Raw genomic sequence first — 25032 nt, 5'->3', positions numbered from 1 at the left:
GAGTCAAGCTGTTTTCCAAGGCACCTGAAGGCAGGACAAGAAGCAATGGGTGGAAACTAATCAAGGAGAGAAACAACCTAGAACTAAGGAGAAACTTCCTGACAGTTAGAACAATTAACCGGTGAAACAACCTGCCTCCAGAAGCGGTGAATGCTCCAACACTGGAAGTTTTTAAGAAGAGACTGGACAGCCATTTGTCCAAAATGGTACAGTATAGGGTTTCCTGCCTGAGCAGGGAGTTGTACTAGATGACCTCCAAGGTCCCTTCCAACTTTACTATTATTATTATTATTGTTACTTTATTGTCACTTTGAATGTACACTAATCGGCATACATTAAAATGTAATTTCATTGCATACAGCTCTCAAAGGGTCACCACCTCCAATATATACTTGTGAAGAGTTATTCTATTGTTTATAATTTTTGTCTTGCTATATTGTTTCTTTTTTTTAAAAAAAATCTATTTTTAATGAGTTTTCAACAAAATATCAGCATTTTGTTTTCACTGTCTTGAACAATAAACATAACTCAAATATAGTTCTAAGATGCTGACAGGACTTATGGAGTATATATATCTGTCAACACACAATCCAGCTCAGTGAAAGCCAAGTTTAAGCAAAATCTCTGCACTGAATCAGTTAAAACTCATTGAGACTCTCTTTTATATCTTCTACGTAAGTCATTACAATGCAGTTGCCACTGAGTACTGGCAACAGAAAGATTGCTTGAAAATTTCCAGCTTAATGAAATATGCATCCCAAACTGCATACAACTGGTAAATGGTGCCAAAATAATAAAAAGCAGGGCTCCAAATCTCCCTATCATTGGATAGTCTAAAATACATATAGTTGCATTCAAAATTTTGGAATTCCTGTTATGTTCTATTTTCTTTCATGGAAGTATTACATAGTAAATTTAGAATACACCAATGAAATCAGCCATTAGAAACAAAATAAATATACAATATTTTTATTTAAAAACCTCACTAAAGATATTATTATGAATAAATGTTGCATACAGCAATAAATAAATCATTTATTGTTGTATGCAACATTCATATAACTGTTCATATAACTTTTAGAACAAAAAATGTGATAATGTATTATAAATGAGCTTTCACAAATACAATGAATATGAGCAGAAATATTCCTTATGAAGTACTGCAGTTAAACATTTGCCCATGCATATCTCTAGGAAAATAATAAATCAGAATTTAGTTTCACATTAATATACTTATTAAATAGCAATTGTGTGAAGACCAGAAGTTTGTAAAGTAAAATATTAATAAAGTAAATTGATTCTGTCTTCTTGTAACTCACATGGAAGCATTCATTCAGTAATGACATGATTTTATAGTAGCTTGTCACTATGTTTTATGAGAAAATGTTTTGACTTCCCTGTCTAGCTGACAGTGTTTGATTTTTAAAATAGTGTTCCAATTACAAATTAACTTCTAATTTTGGATGACAAAATTTAAAATGAATTCTGTTTTTGGTTCACATGCAATGAAAACATGGAAAACCAAAACGGAGGTAATTTTCCTTCCTTTTAATCATAAAAAAGAAGGTACAGGTATGAATCCAGCTCTCCATGCAGTAATACAGGTAGTCCTCAAGATATGACCTAATGAAGCCTGCCCATTAGGATCGTAACTCAAAAAATTCATCAAATGAATCAGACTCAATTTTACAAATTTTTAAAATCAAATCCATTAATTAAATCAAATGGATCATTAAATGAATGAAGAACTAACTTACTATTTCCTCAGCTTTGTTAATTGATTTCTGCCTGAACTGAAAGGCCTTCCCATTGCTGCCAATCAGCTGTTTCTTTCAGCTCAGGAACTAAATTGTCTGCAAGCAGGCTGCAGAACTCTCTTTTTGCAAAGATTTTGCAGTTGCCACTAATTAGCTTAAGAGTCTCCAGTCACTCAGAGGGAGATGGGGGAAGGGTTTACAGAACTATTGGTTTGCAACAGTAACAGAGATGGAAAGGACCTTGAGATCATTTAGTCTAACCCACTGTTCTCCAAGAGAGTGATAAGATCAAATGAAAGGTCTTTAAAATTTAATACTGAAACAAAAATTTAAAATTGAATTTGCTGTGTAATGGAAACTTACTGCCTGGAGAACCAACCTGGCAAAGAAACCACAATGGGGAATCAGGAAAGGATAGCATAAAGGAAGCATAAACGATTAACACATAGGCAAATATTATCTGGGTCTCCAGAATTGGGAAAGGAAGAACACAAGCTGTAAAAACCATTGCAAGAGGAAATGGCTAGCCAGGAAAGATTAAACTGAAAAACAGGAAAGAACCTATTTTTCTAAGAAGTCATAGACGAAGAGGGCCCAGAACCTGAAATAGACAATAGGCATGTGTAATTAACTGGTATTATTTGACACACCTTGCATAAATTATCTCCTAATTTTAATGTACATGTGATGTATGATTTAGTATGTAGCAGGAAATATGTAGGAGGCAATCAGAAAGAGTGTAACCTCATTGTACTTCAGCCAATGGGAAAGAGGAGGGATGTCATGGCTGGGACAGGGCTGTATAAAGAAGAGAATATTTTGGGTTGAAACTTTGGAGAGAACCAAGCTTTGATAGCTTCTCTCCCTGCTTATTGCAATAAACGAAACAAAAAGCCTTCACTGTGTCTTGACTGGTTATTAGTCAAGCAACTTTGTCTCTGGTCATGAAGGAAAGTAGCCATGAACACATAAGAGACTTGGGAGCTCCTCCGGGATTTGCATCCGTTCCATCATTGGCAGCTGGGGATATCCGAAAAGGGCAGTGCACACCTGGGTAAGTTTTTCCCAGCCCTAAAAGTTGGATTGCCCCTGCTGAAACAAAGAGGAATCGGAAATCCTGAGACAAAAAGGAAGGACCCAGTGAAAACCTAAGGGAAAACCGGTTGACTCAAGGAAGGACTTTAACTCAGCCTGACAGGTAAGATACCAGAGCAGTAGCCATGGCAATAAGTTTGAAGAGGAGGGACACCTCCCCCGCCAGTGTGCCGGCCAGTAAGGAAAAAGAGGAAAGATATTTACATTCTGGAACGAACTCCCTTAGGGAGATGGGAATCCCTTAGGGCAGTGGTTCTCAACCTGTGGGTCAGGACCCCATTTGGGGTTGAACGACCATTTCACAGGGGTCGCCAAACAACGCAGTCTGCCATTTTTTACCTTTTCCTTAGCTGTGCAACTCCCTTTTATTCTATTGGCTTTTGAAAGCCAATAGAATAGATTCTCTTGAATAGAGTCTAATTCAATTGGCTTTCAAAAGCCAATAGGAATTGTCCAGGCTGTCTCTGCCCTGCTGAGCCTGCCAAAAGTCCCATTCTGCAAACGGTGCTGCAAGTTGTCTGCAGCGAAGGCGAGCTGTCTGGAAGTTTTCACCCCTCCCTGCTGAGCAACTACTAAAAATGTAAGTAAAAGAGGGCCAGGGATGGGAGGTGGGAAGCCGGCGGGCGCAAGGAGGGTTGCTGGCGCGCGTGGGGCCCAGCGGGTGCTTTACCTCCCTTGGGCTGGGCCAGCTGGTGGCCCAGCCGGTGGTCGGCCTGCACCATCTCTGCCGCTTTCCAGCTACACCTCGGCCGGCGCAGGGGGCGGCACCAAACATGTGCGGCGCTCCCGGGCAGGGAAAGTCCTTGACTTACGACCGGTTGGGTAATCTTCGACTTACGACCGGTTTGGGTCACGGCATTAAAAAGGTTGAGAATCACTGCCTTAGGGAGAATGTTAGAGTATTGGAAGTCAATGCCTTAAATCAGGGCTTTTCAACCTTTTCACCCATTGTACCACTTTTAGAATATGGCAACATCCGAATACTATCAGTCGCCTAGCAAGGCGTCAAAAACTTGATAAAATACAGGTAGTCCTCGACTTACAACAGTTCGCTTAGTGACTGTTTGAAGTTATAATGGCACTGAAAAAAATGCCCCCCAAGCCAAAGCTGAGGAAGACACCTGCCTGCCTATCTGGCGGTGCTCTTCCTCCTATCTGAGGTTTTCATTGTTGTGAGCATTTCTGTTGAGGATTGGCAGCGGGGGGGTGGGGGTGTTTGGTTTTTATTCCCCCCCTCTGGTGGGTGGTTGCAGCAGGTTTTGGTCACTTGGCATAACCCTGGGACACTGTGACCATCATAAATATGAATCAGTTGCCAAGTATCTGAATGTAAATCACAAGACCATGGAGATGCTGCAACATTCCAGCTGATTGGTCTTTTTCAGGGCTCAGCAGAAGCACCAGGATCAGCGCCGAGCTCCAGCTGGAGCCTGGCAGTGATCCTGGCACTTCCACTGAGCCCTGATAGCCCTGTAGCTCCAACCATCTCTCGCACTGGTTTCTACAGTGCTGCCACCGGTTCAGCTTATTCCCCTCTCCCACTACTTTTGTAGGATGGTCGCATACCACTTGCCAGGTGCCAATGTACTATAGGTATTTATTTATTTATTTATTTATGAGACTTATATACCGCTTTAAGTGCAAGCACTCTCTAAGCAGTGTACACCAGTAAGCAATGTATATATATATTTACATTGCCCCCAACAATCTGGGTCCTCATTTTACCTACCTCGGAAGGATGGAAGGCTGAGTCAACCTTGAGCCGGTGAGATTTGAACCGCTGACCTGCTGAACACAGTCAGCTAAAGTGGCCTGCAGTACTGCACCCTAACTGCTGCGCCAGCGCGGCTCATTAGGAATACCCATACCACTGGTTGAAAAGCCCTGCCTTAAGCAAGGCATTTGGACAGAGGAAGGATGATACATTACAGTATATATCTGGCTTAAGTACATGTTTGGCCAGCCAATAAATTAAATTGGCTGAAGAACAAGCTACAAGTTGCCCGAGGAAAGAAAACATGGAAGTTTAAAGGGATACAAACCTCCACAGATTTGGAAATGATGTTTAATGGTGTGTGTATATGTGTGTTTTTGTTGAGCCATTTCTAAGTCCTGGGGGAGGGGAGCAGACCCTCTAATAGTAACTAGTAAAAGGCCTTATTCCAAAAGGAAATTGGGGAAATGGAGTTCATTGGCTTGTGAAAAAGTTCCCTGAAAATAATAATGATTGTTTTGCCTGGGGTGAAGTATTTGGAAATTGTTTGTGTCTGGTGTAAATGCAAGAAAGGGCGAAGAAGGCTAGCTTCTTAGTAATTAGAAGGACAATAGAAGGTGTTAAAAAGAATGGGAATGATCAAATGGGAGGGAGAGACAGAGAGAGAGAGAGGGAGGGAGGGAGGGAGAGAAGCTGTATGAAGTTTTATGCTGGCCATGATGAAAGGCGAGAACTCTGATCTGCTATTTTGTGTGAGAGAGTTAAGCTGATAGTTAATCTATAGAAACTCATAGAAAACTATGTATTTGTTGAGGTTCCTATAGTTTGCAAGGTGACAAGAGAGGGAAAACACCTCTTCAGGGGAAAAATATTACCCCCATAACAGCTTTTGAAACCAGGCAATTTAGGAAAGGATTGCCCAAACTAATAGAAGATCCTATTTAAGTAGGAAACCAAGTAGAAATGTTTTTAGGACCAATGGAATATTCATGGGGAGAAATGCAACTTATTTTTTAATATGTTGTTTACACAAGAGGAAAATGGGATGGTTAGGTGTGCAGCTAGGGAACAGGGTAAGAAAAACTTTTCACAAAAGAATGAAGAGGCTGAGATCCCTGTTGAGATCCCAAGTGAGATGGTAACAGGAGTGCAGAGAGGAATGCTATGGTTGATTATAGGGAATATTTAATAGAAGGTATTAAAAATGCAGTCCCTCAGAGGCTTAACATTCAGAAAGCACTGTCATTAGAAAAAAGAAAGGAAAAAGCACAGCTGAATGGCTAGAGAGATTAAAAAGCCAATTTCAAAAGTATGGACATTTGGATCTTGGTAATCCAGGACATCAAATGATTTTGAAATATCAATTTGTAGGGAAAACATGGAAGATATTAGGATAAAATTGCAGAAATTAGACACATGGGAAACTAAAATAATAAAAGATTTATTAAGAGAGGCTCAGAAAGTATATGCAAAGAGAGAAAAGGAGAGAGATAAACGTAAGATAAAAATGATGGCTCAATTGGATAGGCCAGCAAAGAGGACAGGGAGGAATATACAGGAAACCAATAAGGGGTCTTGGGAGAGTCTAGGCTGGGGGTAATGAAGGAAGAAGAACTAGCTAATTTGGTGAATTTTGAGGATTAGGGGTGTCAGGGGACTAATCTGTTTTATGATCCAGCTTTTTAAGAATCCCTAAAAATTGGACCCCTGAAGGAAGAAATGGAATTCCTGGTGGATTCTGAAGCCACCAGATTTATCCTGAACTATATACCTCCAGGGATGCAAATTGGGGAAGGGAAGATTAAGGCTCAGGGAATTAGGGGACATATAGTAGAAGCATTGATATTTAAACCTGCTATGGTTCAGATTCCAGACAGTAGCAAAAGGACCTGGAGTATGGTACAATTTCTATTGGTAGAAGGGAGCTGCAATTTGGCTAGGAGCGACTTAGTTGGTAAATAGAGGATTGTTATTATGAGGAATGAAAGAGAAATAATTGTAAATATTAGGGTTTGAACAAAGAAATTCAAGGAAAAGTGGACCCTCTTATATGGGCCCAAGAGGGCAATAGTGGAGGGGTACACATGGATCATTTACACCTCAATTTACATCTTAAGAAAACAGAACTCTTGGAATGTCTCTTCCAACAGGAATCTTTATTAAGAGAAACTGATTGCAAGCATTCTAGACAGAATCTGAGGGATCCCCCCCCACCATTCAATGTTTTAAAGTATTCCCAAGCAGCCCCCACCCCACTCTGGGCGATTCAATCCATCTGTCCGCTCCGTTGGCACGATCACTCATTCTCTCTTTTCCCAGATCCTAGGCATTGCATTCCCCACCCCCTTTTCCCTCACTGCCGGCAAAGGGGAGAAATTCAGAGGGAGTAGGATGAAAGGTGATGGCCGCATTGTTATGGTTAGTACTCTCGAAGAGAATCAACAAATGGTTACTTCGTAATTAATGGAGAAAGTGAGAGTCATAAAGCCCCTATGCTTACCCTCCTCCCCTTCCGTAGTATGACAGAATCCAGAAGAGAGTAAGAATTGGTTTTATATCAGAGTAAGTAGATAGAAATGAAATCTAATTGGATTCTGACATCCAGCCCCCCTTAAAAATAAGAGAGATCCACCTGTAAAGAAAACAAAACAGGTATAAAAGTTAGTCAGGCTTGTTAGGATACTCTGTATGAGACTTCTTTAATAGCTTTGGGGCTCTGATATGGCGTTTATGGACCCACTCATTTTGTGAGGCAGGGAGATATTTCCATGCTACTAGGTATTGAGTTGTCCCATGATATCTCCTAGAGTCTAGGATTTCCTTTATCTCGAAGTGTTGTTCTCCTTCCACCATGATTGCAGGTGGTGGTGGGGTTTTTGGCCGTAAGGGGGACTGATGTTCTCTTTTCAGCAAACTGCAGTGGAAAATTGGGTGTATTTGCCTAAGATTTTTGGGTAATTCTAATTCTATTGTTACTGGGTTTATGATTCTTTTAATTGGAAAAGCCCTATATATTTTGGTCCAAGTTTTTTACAGGGTAGTAGGGATTTTAGGTATTTTGTAGATAAGTACACCATTTATCCTATAATGAATGGCATAGGTTCAACCCTTTTTTTATCTGCTTGTGCTTTGTATGCTTGCCTAGCTTCATCTAGGGCACGGGTCGGCAACCCGCGGCTCTGGAGCCGCATGAGGCTCTTTCAGCCATCTCTTGCGGCTCCCTATCCTCAGCCACCATGTGCAGTCTGAAAAAAAAGTAGGACTAAAAAAGTTCAACCAATCAATTCAAACTTCTCACAAAATTTGAATTGATTGGTTGAACTTCTTTGGTTTGTGGGACTACCCACAAACCTCTTTCCTTCTTCAGATTGCATGTGGTGGCAGCAGAGGAAGAGCCGAGAGGATTGCTGGAAAGATGGCAGAACCTGGGTAAGGAGCTGCGGGTGGCCAACCTCAGGATGCCTCTTCCCTGTCCAGCGGGTCTCCCCTCGCCCTGCTCCGCCACGGCCTTAGTCGGGGGGGTCGCCTGGAGTCTCGGTAGCTTCCCCACTCTGCCTGCACCTTTTGGCCATCTCATGGGTCGAGAGATTTCCCCGCGGTGCCTGCCCGGCCCTTTCCCCACTTGCTGCGCGGTGCCTCTTGGCCGTACTCCCACTACTGCCACTGCCGCTGGGCTCTCCACTGCCCAGCCTCACCTCGGTCCGGGCAGCCACACCCCTTCGTCTTCCTCCCACTGCCGCTGCTGCCGCAGAGCTCTCTGCCACCCGTCCCCACCTCGGCCCGAGCGGCCGTGCCCCTTCGCCGTCCTCCCGCTGCCGCCACTGCCGCAGGGCTCTCCACTGCTCTGCCACACCTCGGCCCGGGCAGCCGCGCCCCTTCGCCATCCTCCCGCTGCTGCAGGACTCTCTGCTGCCCTACCCCACTTCGGCCCGGCGGCCATGCCCCTTCGCCATCCTCCCGCTACTGCAGGGCTCTCCAACACTCTGCCCCACTTTGGCCCGGGTGGCTGCGGCCCTTCGCTGTCCTCCCACTGCCAGGGGGCTCTCCACCACCCTGTACCACTTCGGCCCGGGCAGACATGGCCCTTCACCGTCCTCCCACTGTAGCAGGGCTCTCCCCTGCCCTGTCCCACCTCGGCCCAGGTGGCTGCGGCCCTTCGCCGTCCTCCCATTGCTGCCAGTGCCACTGGGCTCTCCACCGCCCAGCCCCACTTTGTCTCCATCGGTGATGCCTTCCTTGGCCCGGGCAACCCGCTGCTTCACCATCCTCCTGCTGTCGCTGCCATCACTGCCGGTCACGCTGAGAGAGGACAGAGAGGCGGCGGCGACCGGTCAGCCATGCCCCTTCACCATCCTTTCGCCACCACCGCCACTGCCGGAAGTACCGAAGGTCCGGAGGGTTCCCTCCTGCTGCGGATCCATAGTGCCTGGGCTGATGGGGAAGGGGGTGTGGGGATATACAGGGCCTAAAAAGTTTTCCAGGACAGGCTTGGGGCTGGCTCTCTTTCCCTGGCCGCAGGAGAAGGGGCGGCGCAGGGTCTCCACTCGGGCAGGCAGGCGAGTGAACCCCTGAAACCATTCGCGTTTGTTTGCAAAGAGAAGCACACCGCATTAGCTGGCACTGCAGGGGGTGGTATCATGGCAACACTGACAATCTGGGCCATGCACCATTGACGTCTTCTTCTGCAGGTAGCAAACGAGAGGCATTTGCGTCTGCAACACCCTTTGGGAAGGGTTAGCCACGACTTATGACTGGACCAGCCCTGTTCCCATTTCTGCCCTGGTTTGATAAATTGAGCTGGAAGGGAGGGGACACTTCTCCTGCCCGGGTGAGCCCAGAGTAGAGGTATTGCGACATTCGTTCTACCAAAAACAGGGCACAGTTGAAAGTGCATGTTCCCAGCAGGTATTAAATCAGTCTGGATCAGCGTTTCTCAACTGCAGCAACATTTGGCCTGGGGGAGGGGGAGCTAGACAGGGACAGGGCATGTGTTGCCTTAGGCTCCACTCTTTAATCAAGCCCTGTTACATTTTTGTGTGCGCATATGTGCGCACGTGCACACATTTTGCAGCTCCTAGTTTTTTCTTTTGTGAAGGAAACGGGTCCAAGTGGTTCTTTCACCATTTCAGGTTGCCGACCCCTGATCTAGGGCTTTTCTAACTATTGGCCAGGTGTTTTGTAATTGTTCCATCCATTCTTTCAGTCATGGGATTGCCGGTTCATTTGGGGTCAGTTCTGGCATGGGGTTGAAACTTTGACTGGTAGCTATTTGAAAAGGAGTGCAATCTGTGCTGGAGTGAACTGCATTATTGTAGGCCACTTCTGCGAAAGGGAGTAAGTCCGTCCAATCTGACTGTTGGAAATTAATAAAGCATCTTAAATATTGCTCAAGTACTGAGTTCGAATGTTCCACCTGTCCATTTCCTTGCGGGTGATGGCTAGATGCCAGTCCTGAGTGGTCCCTAAAAGAGATAAAAATTCCTTCCAAAATGCAGATGTAAATTGCACTCCCCTATCAGATATGATCCATTGGAGTGCCCTATGCAATCTGTAAATATGTTGCACGAAACGTTTTGCTAAGGCTTTTGTGGTGGGAATCTTTTGGCAAGGGATAAAGTGCACCTATTTGGAAACAAGTCTGTTACCATCCAGACTACAGTATTCCCATTGCTTTTGTGTAATTCCACTATAAAATCCATGGCTATTTCCCTCCAGGGGGCTGAGAGATTTGCCACTGTTTGTAACAGGCGATTTCCCTTGCAACCTCTTTGCAGATGCACTTTGGGCAGCTGGCCACATAACTTTCTATGTCCTTTTTAATGGATGGCCACCAAAATTGCTGTTTAATTAAGTGCAATGTTTTTACAAATCCAAAATGCCCTGCTGATTTTGTGGCATGGCAAAGCTGAATGAATGTGATTCTTTGGGTGGTTGGTATATATAACTTTTCCACACCCAAAGCAGTCCGTCTTTCATTGTGCACACATTTTGTTTTTCTGGAACCATTCATCTGTTTCCAAACTTTTTCGGAATTCAATCCCATTTTGGCTACCCAGCTGCAGTTTTAATTTAGCTGATAGTTACTGGCACTGCCAATTGTGATTCTGCCATCATCGGTTTAGAGTCGGTGGCTCATGTGCTGTTATATTGGGGCATGCATCTGCCAGGAAGTTCTTTCCCCCCGGCAAATGCTTGAGCGTAAATTGGAACTGGTAAAAATGCTGGGACCAGCAGGCTTGCTTGGGGTTGAGCTTCCTGGGTGTTTTCAGGGCTTCCAAATTTTTGTGGTCTGTCCACACCTGGAAAGGGATTTTGTTGCTTTCAAGGAACTGGCGCCACATGAGTAATGACCAACGTATCCCATATGCCTCTTTCTCCCACACGGGCCAGCACTGTTCCGTTTCCGTGAGTTTCTTGGATGTATATGCACAGGTTTGCAATATCCCTTCAGCGTTTTCTTGTAATAGTACAGCCCCCAATGCCACATCACTTGCATCTGCCTGTATTACAAAGGGCTTATCCATGTCTGGGTGCCTCAGTACTGCTTCGGCAGAAGAGTCTCTTTAATCTCTCAAATGCCGCTTGGCACTCCATTGTCCATTTTAGTGGCTGGCTAGGTTTTACTGAGGATGCTCCCTTTGTTTTTAGTAAGTTTGTGAGGGGCAGGGCTATCTGGGCAAAGGAGGAAATGAATTGGTGGTAAAAGTTTGCGAAACCCAGGAAACTTTGCAGTAGCTTTTTTGTGCGAGGTGGTGCCCATTCTACTGCTCTGACCTTCTCTGGGTCCATTTCAATGCCTTGTGGGGATATGTGATAACCTAGATAGTCTATTGTTTCCTGGTGGAATTCACATTTCGATAGTTTGGCATATAGGTGGGCGGCTCACAGTTTCTTTAAAACCGCTCTGACTAGGTTGACATGTTCCTCTTTTGATTCGGTGAAGATAAGGATGTCGTCTAAGTAAACCAGTACCTCTTAAATAGGTGCTCCCTTAGTACCTTGTTGATTAATTGCATAAATACTGCAGGACCCCCTTGTAATCCAAATGGCAAAACTTTGAATTGGTAGCACCCCATTGGGCAGTTAAATGCGGTTTTCCATTCATCTCCTTCCTTAATTCTAATGCGGTAATATGCTTTCCTTAGATCTAGTTTAGTAAAAACTTTTCCTTTCGAGAGGTATGATAACACATCCTTCATGAGGGGTAGGGGGTATAGGTTGCTTTCACTGATTGTATTCCGGAGCCTATAATCCATGCATAAGCATAAAAAGCCGTCCTTCTTCTCTCTAAAGAGGACTGAAGCGGTCACTTTAGGCTTGGCTACTTCAATGAACCCCCTTTCTAGGGTTTTTTTTTATGAAGCTTTCCATTTCCTCCTTTTCCTTTGGGCTCATGGAGTATAATCTGGCCTTTGGGAGTTTTGCTCCGGGCTTGAATTCTTTTTTTTATTATTTTTATTTATTCCTTTTTCACTATACAACAAAAATAAAAGTAAAAATACATTTTTTTCCTTAACAGTACTGTTTTATACATCTCATATATATTATTTTCAATTATTTACATTAGTAATCATATCTTTTTATTTCTCTGTTCTAGCCAATCATAACATTTGTTCCATATCTCATAGAATTCTGTTGCCTCCTTGTCTTTTAGCTCTAGCATACATTTGTTCATTTCCGCCCATTCTAGTATTTTATATATAATTGTATCATTTGTAGGTATGTTTTCACCTTTCCAACACTGGGCATATACTATGCGGGCTGCTGTTAATATACGTACAATGATGTATTGGAGTTGTTTTTCCATCTTTAAATTTATTATACCCAAAAGAAATAGTTCAGGTTTGAGTTCAATTTGCATCTTTGTTATCTCCTGTATCCTGTTCCTTATCCGTTCCCAATAGATCTTTGCTTTAGGGCACAGCCACCACATATGATAAAATGTTCCCTCCTTATTCTTACATTTCCAGCACTCTGGATTCATATTTGTGTACATTTTAGCCAATCTCGCCGGTGTTAAATGCCATCTATAGAACATTTTATATTGATTTTCCCTATATGCAGTTGACAATGTCAGTTTACAATTTCTGTTCCATAATCTTTCCCATTCTTCCAGTTTTATATTTCAGCCCACATTTTGTGCCCATGCTATCATTGGCCCTTTCACTATTTCTTCCTCCAAATCTATCTCTAATAAATATTTATAAGTTTTTGTTAGAAATTTTCCTTCCGTACCTGTTAAAATTTTATCCAATTGCTGTGGGGTTTGGTTTTATTCTGTGCTCCTCCATATCCTTACTATGTTTAGATTGGATCTGTAAATATGGCCACCAATCTATAATTATTCCCTCTTCTTCTAATTCTTCTCTTGATTTGAGGTTTCCTTGGTTATCTAGTAATTCTTTGTATCTAATAATCTTTTTTATCTAATGTGTTAGGTAGATCATTACCTCCATCGGTGAAATCCAATTTGGGATTTTCCTATAGTGTCTTTTTTTAACTTTTTCCCATGTCTGAATCAGTGCATCTCTTATCTGATGTTGATAAAAATATGTGTTTGTTTTCTTGTGTTTTCCCCATAAAAAGGCATGCCAGCCAGCCTGCAGGTCATGCCTTCAATCATTAAAACCCTTTTATTGTCTAGGTTTATCCAATCCTTAATCCCGAGTAATCCAGCTGCTTGATAGTAAATTTCCCATTTTGGGAGCCCAAGTCCACCTCTACTTCTACTATCTTGTAACATTTTCATGTTTATTCGTGCTTTTTTGCCCAACCAAATAAATTTGTTTATTATTTTGTCCAATTCTTCAAAAAAAAATTTCTCTAATTTTATCGGGACTGTTTGGAATAAATATAATACTCTTGGTAATATATTCATTTTAATCAATGCAATCCTACCTTGTAATGATAATTGTAATTTCCCCCAGGCCTCAAAATCTTTTTTCATTTGTAATATCAATTTTTTATAGTTATCCTCTTTTATTGAGGAACAACTAGTAGTAAGCCAAATTCCTAGATATTTAATCTTTTTTGCAATTTGCAATTCCAGGTTCTCTTCTAATTTCCTTTTCTGTTTTTCAGTTTTAACTAACATTTTGGTCTTTTCTCTATTAATTTTTAATCCTGCCACTATTCCGTATTTTTCTATTTCATTCATCAAAATATTTCCTCTCTCTAGTGCAGTGGTTCTCAACGTTTGTGTGACGGCGACCGTCACACAAATGTGCCGCGCATGCGTGGCGCGCATGCACGGTGGCACCCCCATGCGCCGCCCCATGCGCGGCGGCACCCCCATGCGCGCCGTGCAGTGCCGCCCCCTGAGGGGGAAAAATGGCGGATCGCCTTGTTTGGCGACCCCCGAGAAATGGTCGATCGACCCCAAATGGGGTCACAACCCATAGGTTGAGAATCACTGCTCTAGTGGTTCCTCTATAAAAAAGATCAAATAGTCCGCAAATGCCTGTGTCTTATATTCTTCTGTCTTAACCTGTACCCCTTTTATCTCTTTATTAGTTCTAATTTGAATTAATAGCACTTCTAAAGTCAAAATAAAAAGTAGAGGTGACATTGGACATCCCTGTCTTACTCCTTTATTTATTTCAAAGCTTTTTGTATTATCTCCATTGATTATCACACTGGCCTTTTGTGTTTTATATATTGCCTTTATCATGTTCTCAAATTTCTCTCCAAATTTCATATCCTCAATCTGCTGGAACATAAATTGCCAACTGAGATTATCAAATGCTTTCTGGGCATCTAAAAAAATTAGTGCTGCCTGTTTTCCAGGGTGTGCTTCGTAATATTCTAAGACATTTAACATCATTCTCGTGTTATTCCTAATTTGTCTTGTGGGTAAAAAAACATTTTGATCTGGATGTATTATATCCTGTAATATTAGTTTCAATCTTTCTGCAATTATGGTGGTAAAAATTTTGTAATCAGTGTTCAACAATGAGATTGGCCTATAATTTTTGATCTGTTTGGGGTCTGTGCCTTCTTTTGGGATAAGGGATATAGTGGCTTCTATCCAGGAGTCTGGTAGTTTGGGTTTCTTCAACACATCATTATACACATCCAATAGTATCTTTTCAAAGTCCTCATAAAGAGTCTTATATACTTCCCCTGGAAGGCCATTTGGCCCCGGGGTTTTATTATTTTTTTGTTTTTGTACCGCGGTTTTTAATTCCAAGGCTGTTATTTTCCTATTCAAAATTTCTCTCTGTCCTTCTTTTAATCCTGGCAAGCCATTAGCCTTTAAGTATTGTTTTATACTTTCCACATCTATTTCCTCTTTTTTATATAGTGACTCAAAATAATTCTGAATTATTTCTTTTTTTTATCCATTTTATATTGCAACTCTCCATTTTTATTGTGTAGTTCCTAAATAAATCTTTTCTCCTCTTTTTTTTAATAAGAGAGCCATCTCCTAGGCTTATTTACGTGTTAAAAAAATTGTTTTGTTATTTTCAATTCCTTTGCTCTTTCCTCTTGATCTATTATGTTTAATTTATGTTTAGCCAAAACCATTTCCATTTTAATCGATTCATCCTGGGGCTCTTTTTGTAATTTAGATTCCAATTTTTTAATCTCTTCCTGGAGTATATTTTGCGTTTGCCTTTTCACCTTGTTTTTTCTTGCTATATAGGCTATTGCTAAGCTCTCAAATATGCTTTCGCAGTGTCCCAAATAATTTGTAATGATGTTTGCTGTTTTGTATTCTCTTTAAAAGAAAATCTATTTCTCTTCTAATCCTGACTATAAATTCTTTTTCTTTCAAAATGTGAGAGTTCATTATCCATCTTCTTCTTACTTTTTTCCGCCCTTTCCAAACTATTTTCAGAGGGTTATGATCGGCCCATTTATTTGGCATTATTCTATTGTCTCTATGTCTTGCCTTACTTCTTCATTCATCCATGCCATGTCTATTCGAGACCAAGATTTATGCGGGTTTGAGAAAAAGGTATATTCTTTTTTAAAATTCCGTTTCCTCCACTGATCAGATAAATTAAATTCATGTACCAAATCAAAGAATGTCCTTGGTAGTGTTTTCCTTTTCTTTTTATTTTTCATATCACTAATATAGTCTTTTTTTACATTCACTACCGCATTATAATCTCCTACTATACAAATATTTCCCTGTCCAATTTCTATAAGTTTCTCATGTAATTTGTAATAGAATTCTTTTTTATTTTCTTGGTGCATATATTACCACTAGCAGCCAAGATTTCTGCTCGGTTTGTAATTCTATTGCTAATATTCTTCCATCTGTATCTTGGTACTTCAATTTGGCATTTATTTCTTTTCTAATATAAACCGCTATTCCTCTCTGTTTTTGTTCAGCTAGTGCTGTATATAATACTCCTAATTTGGGGAACTCCAAATATTTCCTGTGCTGTTCTTTAATGTGTACCTCTTGTAAACAAACTATGTCTATATGTTGTTTTACTAATTTTGTTAGTATTTGTTTTCTCTTTGCGGGTGCATTTAATCCATTTATATTAATTGATAGTCTAATTTCCTTTTCCATTTTCTACTTGTGTGTTCTACTTGTGTGTCTTGTTCTTGGACCTACTCCTCTTTCTTTCCTCTGTTCTTTTTCTTCCTTGCTTTCTATCCCTCATTCTATTTCCCTTACTTCCTGCTGTTGGTCTTCCTGACTTTTGGATTCCAATTCTTCTTTGCTGCTATTCTCTTCCTCCACTCCTTCCAATTGTTCATAGAATTCTCATGCCTTCTCTAGGCTGTCTATCTTAATCCTTCTCTCCCTCCATGATATCAACATCCTTCCGGGATTAACCATCTGAATGGTATGCTTCTTTTGATTAAATATGCACTGAGGAATCTATAATTCCTTCTCTGTTTTCTTATTTTCTTTGGTACCTGTTTTAAAGTTTGTATTTCCACGCCTTTATAAATCACTGAATCCTCTCTTGTAATTTTGTAGATTATATCTCTCACCTTTTTCCTAGCAAATCTAATATGTACTTCTCGTGGAAGTCTGTTGCATCTGGCATAATTTGTATGAATTCTGTATGCCTCATCTATTTCTATCAATATCTCTTGTTTGTCCCTTTGTAGGGCTTCAGCAATCAATTCCACCATGACAGCACCCAAATCCTCTTCCTTCTCCTCTACATTTTGAAATCGTAGGTAGAATGCCACCCTATCCATTTCTAGATGGATGATCAATTCCTCCATTTTTTTTATTAGTTGCCATCATTTCTGTATCTAATGTGTTAACTTTTTTCTCTACTTTATCCAACCCTACTTCTACTATCTGAATTCTTGCTTCATTTTTCTCAGTCGTTGTTGAATCATCTAAATTCTATTATCCAATTTATTCATATTCCCTCTCATTTCTATGTGATTCTTAGATATTGTCTCCTGCATTTTAGCATTGTTTCTTGGATAGTAAGTAGTGTTGTCTGCATGGTCTGCATATTAACTATTACATTCTGTTTTTCTGTACCAAACATTCCTTCTAATGTTCTTTGACCAGGTGGGGATAAGGGTGTCAGTGCTAGGCTTGACGCTGTTTTTTTTCCTGTCCTCAGTTTTGTCATAGTTGTCACTTGTTTCTCGAATATTTTCTATTTCTAAATGTCACTCTATTTAGCCAACAGCTATTTAACTTATCTTAACTCTAAACTTCTAATTCTTTGTTTCCCTTCCTCAACTCCTCTGAAACTACCTCCACTGCTACAATTCCCCAAATCTCTTCTTACCTTCTCCAACCCTCTTCACTTTTTTTCCTCTTTCTTACTTATCACAGTCTTTTTAAAAGTCCAAATTACTTCTTCAATCATATATTATCAATCGTTAGTCCGTTCTTATCTCCTTATCCCATCCTCTCATTGTCTCCTTTGCCTTCCAAGCCTCGTCCACGTTCCTGTCACTTTCAACATCGTGCCCCGTCCTCTCATCGTCTCCTTCCCTTCCTCTCGTGCTCATCACTGTATCCCCCCTTCAATCCTATTCACTTTCTCTCACCTCTCTTAACTAAAGACATTGTCTCTATTAAGCTCTGGATTTTCCTTCCCATCTTGTCTCTCCTGCCATCAATCCCTTCCTTTCGCATTCATCTCCTATCACGTCCTCTCACGTCTCTTTCACCTTCTGGATTTTCACTACGCTCCACTCTCTTTTGCACTTAAACACATACTCCCGGGCTTGAATTCTATGGTACAGTCTGTGGGTCAGTATGTGTGTGTAGGGAAAGCTCATCCGCCCTCTCCTTGCTGAAACCTTCAGCAAGATCTCTGTATTCCTCTGTTATTTCAGGAAATTGATTTCTGCCATCCTCCAATTTACCCAGGGGTTCCATTTCTTTAACCATTCCATCCCTAGGATCATTGGACATTCCATGCCTGGGGTCACTACAAACGTTATGTCTTCCTCATGGTTGCCCAGGGAGAGATGGATTGGTAAAGTGGCTAGGGTGGCTGGCACACCCCCTGCTATGGACCCATCTAACTGGCCAAATGAGATTGGTTGTTCTAGCCTTCTCAATGGAATGTCCAGATTCCCCATTAGCGTTGGGCTAATGAGGCAACGGGTGCAGCCAGAGTCTATTAAGGCTTTCACCTTGACAGCTTCGAGCATGGAGAGAATTAATATAGTCACTGTCTTGAGGATGGGTGCGATGGGACCACTTACCAGGGGTTCACCCTCCGAGCTGTCGTCTGAGGTGTCCACCAGCCTCCGAGCTGTCATCTGAGGCGTCCACCAGCGCTATGGTGTAGGCTGGAGTTCTTTCCCCATGTTAGGCAGAGGTAGGGGATTCCATAGCCTCTATCACTCTCACCAGCTTAAGTGGGGCTTCCCAGATTTGCTGGCCGGTGATCTGTCTGGGTTGCACTGGGGGGCTTTTGAGTGGCATTCTACAGCCTGATGCCCCTCTCTCCCACATTTGAAACAGCCCATTGGCTTCTTGTCCATAGCTGATGGTTTCACTGGTTCGTGCGTCGACTCAGGCGGTGAGTGGCTCCATTGTTTTCCTTGGTGATGCCTCTTCAGTAGGTCGATCTCTACTTCCTCTGCCAGGACGTACCATTCATCAAGTTGGTGTGGATGTCATGCAAGCATCATATAGGTCGTAATTTAGGCCATCTTTAAAATGGCTAAGGAGGATGTCTTCCGGCCAGTTCAGTTTGCTGGCAATGGCCAGAATTCTTGCGTATATTTGGCTACCGGGCATTTGCCTTGCCTCATTGTTTTGATCCTTTTGCGGGCTTTGTGATCAGCCAGGGGGTCCTCAAATCGTCTTCTCATAGAGGACATCAAACGGTTGAAGTTGTTGAGCTCTGGGGCAATGGAGTCGTGCAAATTCACCACCCAATTTGTAGTCGGCCCATCCAGAGCAGATTGCATAATCCGGATATGGGTTTTGTTGCTAGGGATGTGCCTCCCATATTCCTCCATGAAGCTGAGGACTTGGGTTAAGAAAAACCCCAAGCGTGTTGGCTCCCCCTTGAATCTCGCGTCCAGCGGCGGGAGTCTTTGAATGGATCGGTGCCTTCGTTGTCGGTGGTATTGTCTTCCATCCGGATCGCCATTTGTGGGTCGGCGGGGAGTTGGGACTACTGGATCAGCAGACGTCCCCAGGACTGCAGATTCCAATTCCCTCAGTGTCTCTCCAGTTGCGGCTCCAGGAGCTGGTGCGGCCGTGGGGTTCAGAATTCTCCTCTCCTAGGGAGCTGAGGGTTCTCTTCATCAAGTCGATAGCTTTCTCTAGGATCCAGCTTGAGTTATGTGCCCAGCTTCTTTCCTCTTTGCTTGCGTACAGGGATTTTTCTATCTCCTGCTTCCATTCTGGTTGGTTGACCCCCCGTCTCAGGGTCACCTTTCTTGATTTCTTTTTCCACTTGCCTTTCTTTCCAATGCCCATTGACCACCGAGGTTTTTGGTTACGTGTCTCCACCACCTCTTCTCCTGAGGAATCTGACAGATCCCGACATCTGGCAGGTTTTCAGTCAGGGCAACGGCTCCCTCTCTGGGGGGCTTTCTCCCTTCCCTGCTTCATCGTCTGACATGGTGTTTTTTGCAAAGTCCCCCGGCAAGGTTCTCCCTTCCAGGTGGACTAATTTTGCAGATCCTGTCTAATGTTAGAACTCACCTCAATTTACATCTTAAGAAAACAGAACTCTTGGAATGTTTCTTTCAAAGGAATCTTTATTAAGAGAAACTGATTGCTGGCATGCTAGACAGGATCTGAGGGACTCCTCCCCACCATTCAATGTTTTAAAGTGTTCCCAAGCAGCCCCCACCCCACAATTCCTCTGGGCGTTTCAATCCATCCATCCGCTACGTGTGCATGATCACTCATTCTCTCTTTTCCGAGATCCCAGGCATTGCATTTCCCCCCCCCCTTTTCCCTCACTGCCAGCAAAGGGGAGAAATTCAGAGGGAGTAGGATGAAAGGCGATGGCTGCATTGTTATGGTTAGTACTCTCGAAGAGAATCAACAAATGGTTACTTTGTAGTTAATGGAGGAAGTGAGAGTCATAAAGCCCCCATGCTTACCCTCCTCCACTTCCGTAGTATGACAGGATACAGAAGAGAGTAAAAATTGCTTTTATATCAGAGTAAGTAGATAGAAATGAAATATAATTGGATTCTGACAATATCATTACGTTGAAAGAAAGCATGGATTTAAAGCATGAAAGGGCTGCTGACAAATGTCTGAGTGTGCAGATGAATGTTTGTGTGAGTAATCCCCACCCCCAAGACTATGAAAGAGGCTAGTTACTTTGATTCCCTTTCTTACAAAGAAACAGTAAGTTGCAGATTTTATTGTGAAGAAAATGGAAAGGCAATAGTAAGTGTTTACAATGAAATGAAGAAGAGAAAAAAATATTATTTGAAAGGTCCCAAGGCAAAAAGTGTCTTTGAAGATGTGGGAGAGAAATTCATGGCAAAATATGGATGATTTGCTGAGGATAGATGATGAAAAGAAGAGATAGCTATTTTGTTAAAGTAAACTGAGCAGGGAAGGGGGGGTGAAATTTCTGAGCAATCTTTTAAAACATTTTTAGTTTGTTACTTTTTTAACCCAAGAATTTTTGCCTTGGAAAAGTAAGAAATGAGAGAAAATTAAAAGGGGGGAGGCAGTTTCTATTTCATATCTGTCTTTTTAAAGACGAGGAATTGGGTAATATTTCCTGACTGTAAGAATAACTAATCACTGGGATTATAGTCACCTGAAGCTGTTGATGCTTTATTACTGAGGTTTTTGGGAGATGATTAAAAATGGATAGGGTCTGAAATGGATAGGGTTTTCTGCTTTGGAATGGGGTTGGACTGAAAGACTTCTAAGGTCCCATCCATCTCTGATATTCTGTTTTGTGTGTGTGATATTTCAGTGATTTTCCTTTGCATTTTAATTTGGATTTATCTTTAATAATGTGTTTGAGGGCATTCTTGTCCAAGGAACAATTCTATGATGTTTTATTTAACATTGGTAAAATATGAGTCTTTGGGACTCCTTGCTACTGCAAAAGGGATGATTAATTGCTATATAATGTGTATGTTCAATTTGTTTTCCTTTTCCTTGAAGCCAAGGAGGGGAAGGGAAACTTTTATGGAGAACCAGTTTGGTTACAGAATTATAGCCAGAGGTTGCAAGGCTGGAGAACTATGAGTTCAAATCCTGCTTTGGCCATGAGGGCTGGCTGAGTGATTTTGGGCTGGTTTATTTTTGTTCAGCCTAGAAGTGAGGTTTTGGCAAACCACTTTTGTAAATGATATGGAAATTTGAGAACTGTTCTCTGAAAGCAAAAATTTTGTATAATTTTTACTTTGCGGGGCAGGGGCAATCATTTGTCTTCTTAGCTATCCTGTTGCTTCTTTGATATGCTGCCACAAAAATGATTTGAATATTATCTGCCTAGACAAAGACATTCTAGAAATGTTGGCTCAGTGCTGAATGTGTTATTTATAACAAATTTATTGAGTTATATTTTTTTTCATAACATGGCTTCTAATCGGGGTGAAAGGGGGACAAACAGCCCCCCCCGCCAATCCTCAACAAAAATGCTCATGACAGGGGGAAGAGCGTGGGCAGGCGGGCATCTTGCTCAGCTGATGGCTTGTGGGAGAAGGGGTTTTTATTCTCCTCCCATCTGCTGGATGATTACAGCAGGTTTTGGTCTCTTCTGTCCTGCTTTGAGGTTACCCACAAAGCACGTTTATTTGGGGGGGGAATACCCACTCCAGTTGCTAAGCTTGCTTAAACCCTCTACCTCCTCCTCACTGGAGCCCCCCTTTGCCTGCAACCAGCCTTACCTCACTTTGCTCCATGGCAATGACATCCTTCCCTGCCCCCTTCCTCACCTTGCTTCACTCTGCAAGGCAAGCCTCCTGCACACTGCCCCACCCACCAGAGACCCCCCTGGATCTCCCCCAACTCTGCCCAGCCCCCACAGGCATCCCTCCCCAGGAACAACATCGAGGTGGCCATGCTCATCCTGACCACGCCCACCCACTCTGCCATGACTACCATAGCCATGCCCACTCAGTGAGCCACACCCACCCAGTAGAATTGTGAATTAAGAATTGTGATCAAAAATAATGCTCTCCTATAGGAATAATATTATTTACGCTACTGATCCTTCTTTAATGTATACTGAAATCTTCTAATGACTAAACCATTAGGAATACAGCATGTTACGGGGGCATTAAAATGGGATCAAAGTCCTGTTTCTAGGTTTCATGAACTTATAGAAAAATACAGAAGTGAGAAAACAAGCTCAATTTAAAAAAAAAACAACAACAACCCACATGTGAAAATTACATAACTATATAGTACTACAAAGAAAAGACTTCAATTTACCGGCTTTATCTTTATTGCTTAGTTTTTGCTCCGGTTCTTCCCTCTCTAAAGTGCTGCTTGCTGAAGAGAGGCTGGATGCTGAGCAGTTGTCTTTTTCATTCACATCTTCATTTTGCCTCTCTTTTTCACTTAATGCACCTTCTTCTCTCTCTGGCTCTCGACCCACCTCTACCTCTGCATCTTTTACTGCTCTGAATGTTTCTGTTCCCTGCTTGAACTTGGCTTCATCTTCATGCTCTGATTTTGTTTTTCCCTTGGCCTCGGGTTCAGGCTCAGATTGACTGGGACTCACTGGTGAAAATAATAATGGAGAAAGATTTGCTTATCAGCAATTACAGAATAACAATTTGGACTCAGTCATATATTAAGCACGAAGCTGAAAACACCAGCCTGAAGATGACGAATGGGATTTTGTCGAAATGTCGCCAAGACACTTCCAATTTTACGCGGGAGAAAACCCGAACAACCAAAGACCTATATACAAATACCCGCGAAAACCTCAGAAAACAAATATATATATATATACACACACACACACACACACACACACACACACACACACACACATACATATACATATACATGTCCTTAATGGTTATAAAAATACGAATCCTGGGCATATTTGTTCAATGATGCAATCTTCGATCTCCGGGAAGAGTATACTCCAGTTATTTATTGTTAAAACCACATTTAAAACAATAAAAACAGTTATATACAAAAATTAAAACAACTTAACTTTCGCTGGTCCTCTGCCAGCGTCCTCCGAGGGGGGTTAGGGGGTGGGAAGTTCTTTTTATCCCCTTGCTGATCCAATTGCCTACTCATGACAGGAATGGACAACAAAGGGTGTATGAATCGGCAGGCTGGGAGAGGAGGGGGGTTGGAGGAAGGAGTCGTAATAGGAACTGGCAATGGTATGCAAAAACGGGAGGCAGATCAGCAGCCCAGGAACGTGCTACTGATAACAGCACAGGGAGGGGGAGACAGCACAAGGATGACAAAGCAAGAAAATACCAGGTTAGAGTGCAAAAAAGAGAGGGCAGAACAGTTGAGGCAGTCACGAGCAATCAGGAAGAGTGGCCCTGTCACGAGGGCAATGAGTAGGCAATTGGATCAGCAAGGGGATAAAAAGAACTTCCCACCCCCTAAGCCCCACTCTGAGGACGCTGGCAGAGGACCAGCGAAAGCTAAGTTGTTTTAATTTTTGTATATAACTGTTTTTATTGTTTTAAATGTGGTTTTAACAATAAATAACTGGAGTATACTCTTCCCGGAGATCGAAGATTGCATCATATATATATATATATATATATATATATATATATATATATATATATATATATATGTATGTATGTATGTATGTATGTATGTATGTATGTATGTATGTATGGCTACTACATACCTAATTTTTAAAATGTACATTTTATTAGTTTTTAACAATATCAGGTAAGTATATTAACATAAATCCAAGATACACATAGAGAAAAAAAGAAAAAGAAAAAACAGAGAAAACACAAAAGAGATCTACTGCAATGAGAATAAAGAGATAGGTACTGTACATATGAAATTCATATACATACACATACCAAAAAAACACAAAGAGAGAGAGAGAGAGCAAATGAGTGATAGCATTTATTTATTGTTTTTGTTGTTAGTTGCGAAGTTGTGTCCGACCCACAGTGACCACATGGACGATGTTCCTCCAGGCCTTCCTGTCTTCTACCATCTTCTGGAGTCCATTTAAGCTCACACTTACTACTTCAGTGACTCCATCCAGCCACCTCATTCTCTGTCGTCCCCTTCTTCTATTGCCATCAATCTTTCCTAGCATTAGGCTCTTCTTCAGTGAGTTCTTCCTTCTCATTAGGTGGCCAAAGTACTTGAGTTTCAACTTCAGGATCTGGCCTTATAAAGAGCAGTTGGGGCTGATCTCCTCTAGGACTGACCAATTTGATTGCCTTGCAGTCCAGGGGACTCGCAGGAGTCTTCTCCAGCACTATAGTTCAAAGGCCTCAATTCTTTTGCGCTCAGCCTTTCTTATAGTCCAACTTTCACTACCATACATTGCAACTGGGAAAACCATGGCCTTGACTATACGTACTTTTTGGGGCAGGGTGATGTCTCTGCTTTTTAGTATGCTGTCTAGATTTGCCATAGCTTTCCTCCCCAGGAGCAAGTGTCTTTTAATTTCTTGGCTGCAGTCCCCATCTGTGGTGATCTTCGAGCCTAGGAAGATAATATCTGTCACTACCTCCATTTCTTCCCCATCTATTTGCCAAGAATTGGGAGGGCCGGATACCGTGATCTTGGTTTTCTTAATGTTGAGTTTCAAGCCAACTTTTGAACTCTCTTTCTTTACCCGCATGAAGAGGATCTTTATTTCCTCTTCACTTTCTGCCATTAGAGTGGTATCATCTGCATATCTTACGTTGTTGATATTTCTCCCGGCAATCTTAATTCCAGTTTTTGATTCATCTAGCCCTACTTTTCTCATGATGTGCTCTGCATATAATTAAATAGGCAGGGTGACAGAATATAGCCTTGCCAGAATCCTTTCCCAATTTTGAACCAATCAGAGGTTCCATGTCCAGTTCTCAATGTTGCTTCTTGACCCACATATAGGTTTCACAAGAGAC

At 42.0% G+C, this 25032-nt stretch overlaps 1 protein-coding gene across 7 annotated transcripts in view; it reads right to left on the bottom strand.

The window, feature by feature from the left end:
• Nucleotides 1-25032, bottom strand: part of FHOD3 (formin homology 2 domain containing 3) — a 515605-nt gene that overhangs the window by 96957 nt on the left and 393616 nt on the right. For 6 of the 7 annotated variants that reach the window (XM_039327161.1, XM_039327163.1, XM_039327165.1 and 3 more), the window contains one exon: nucleotides 22397-22687. The exons of the other annotated variant lie outside the window; for it this stretch is intronic. In XM_039327161.1, coding sequence (XP_039183095.1) covers nucleotides 22397-22687 — 291 coding nt within the window. The remainder of the gene's footprint in view (nucleotides 1-22396; nucleotides 22688-25032) is intronic. 7 annotated transcript variants of the gene reach the window in all.

The sequence above is a fragment of the Crotalus tigris genome, unplaced genomic scaffold (assembly GCF_016545835.1).
Source record: "Crotalus tigris isolate CLP2741 ecotype Arizona unplaced genomic scaffold, ASM1654583v1 scf7180000024351.1097467, whole genome shotgun sequence".
In the NCBI taxonomy this organism is placed as follows: domain Eukaryota; kingdom Metazoa; phylum Chordata; class Lepidosauria; order Squamata; family Viperidae; genus Crotalus; species Crotalus tigris.
Note: the sequence above shows the minus strand (reverse complement) of the source record. Positions and strands in the feature narration are given on the sequence as shown.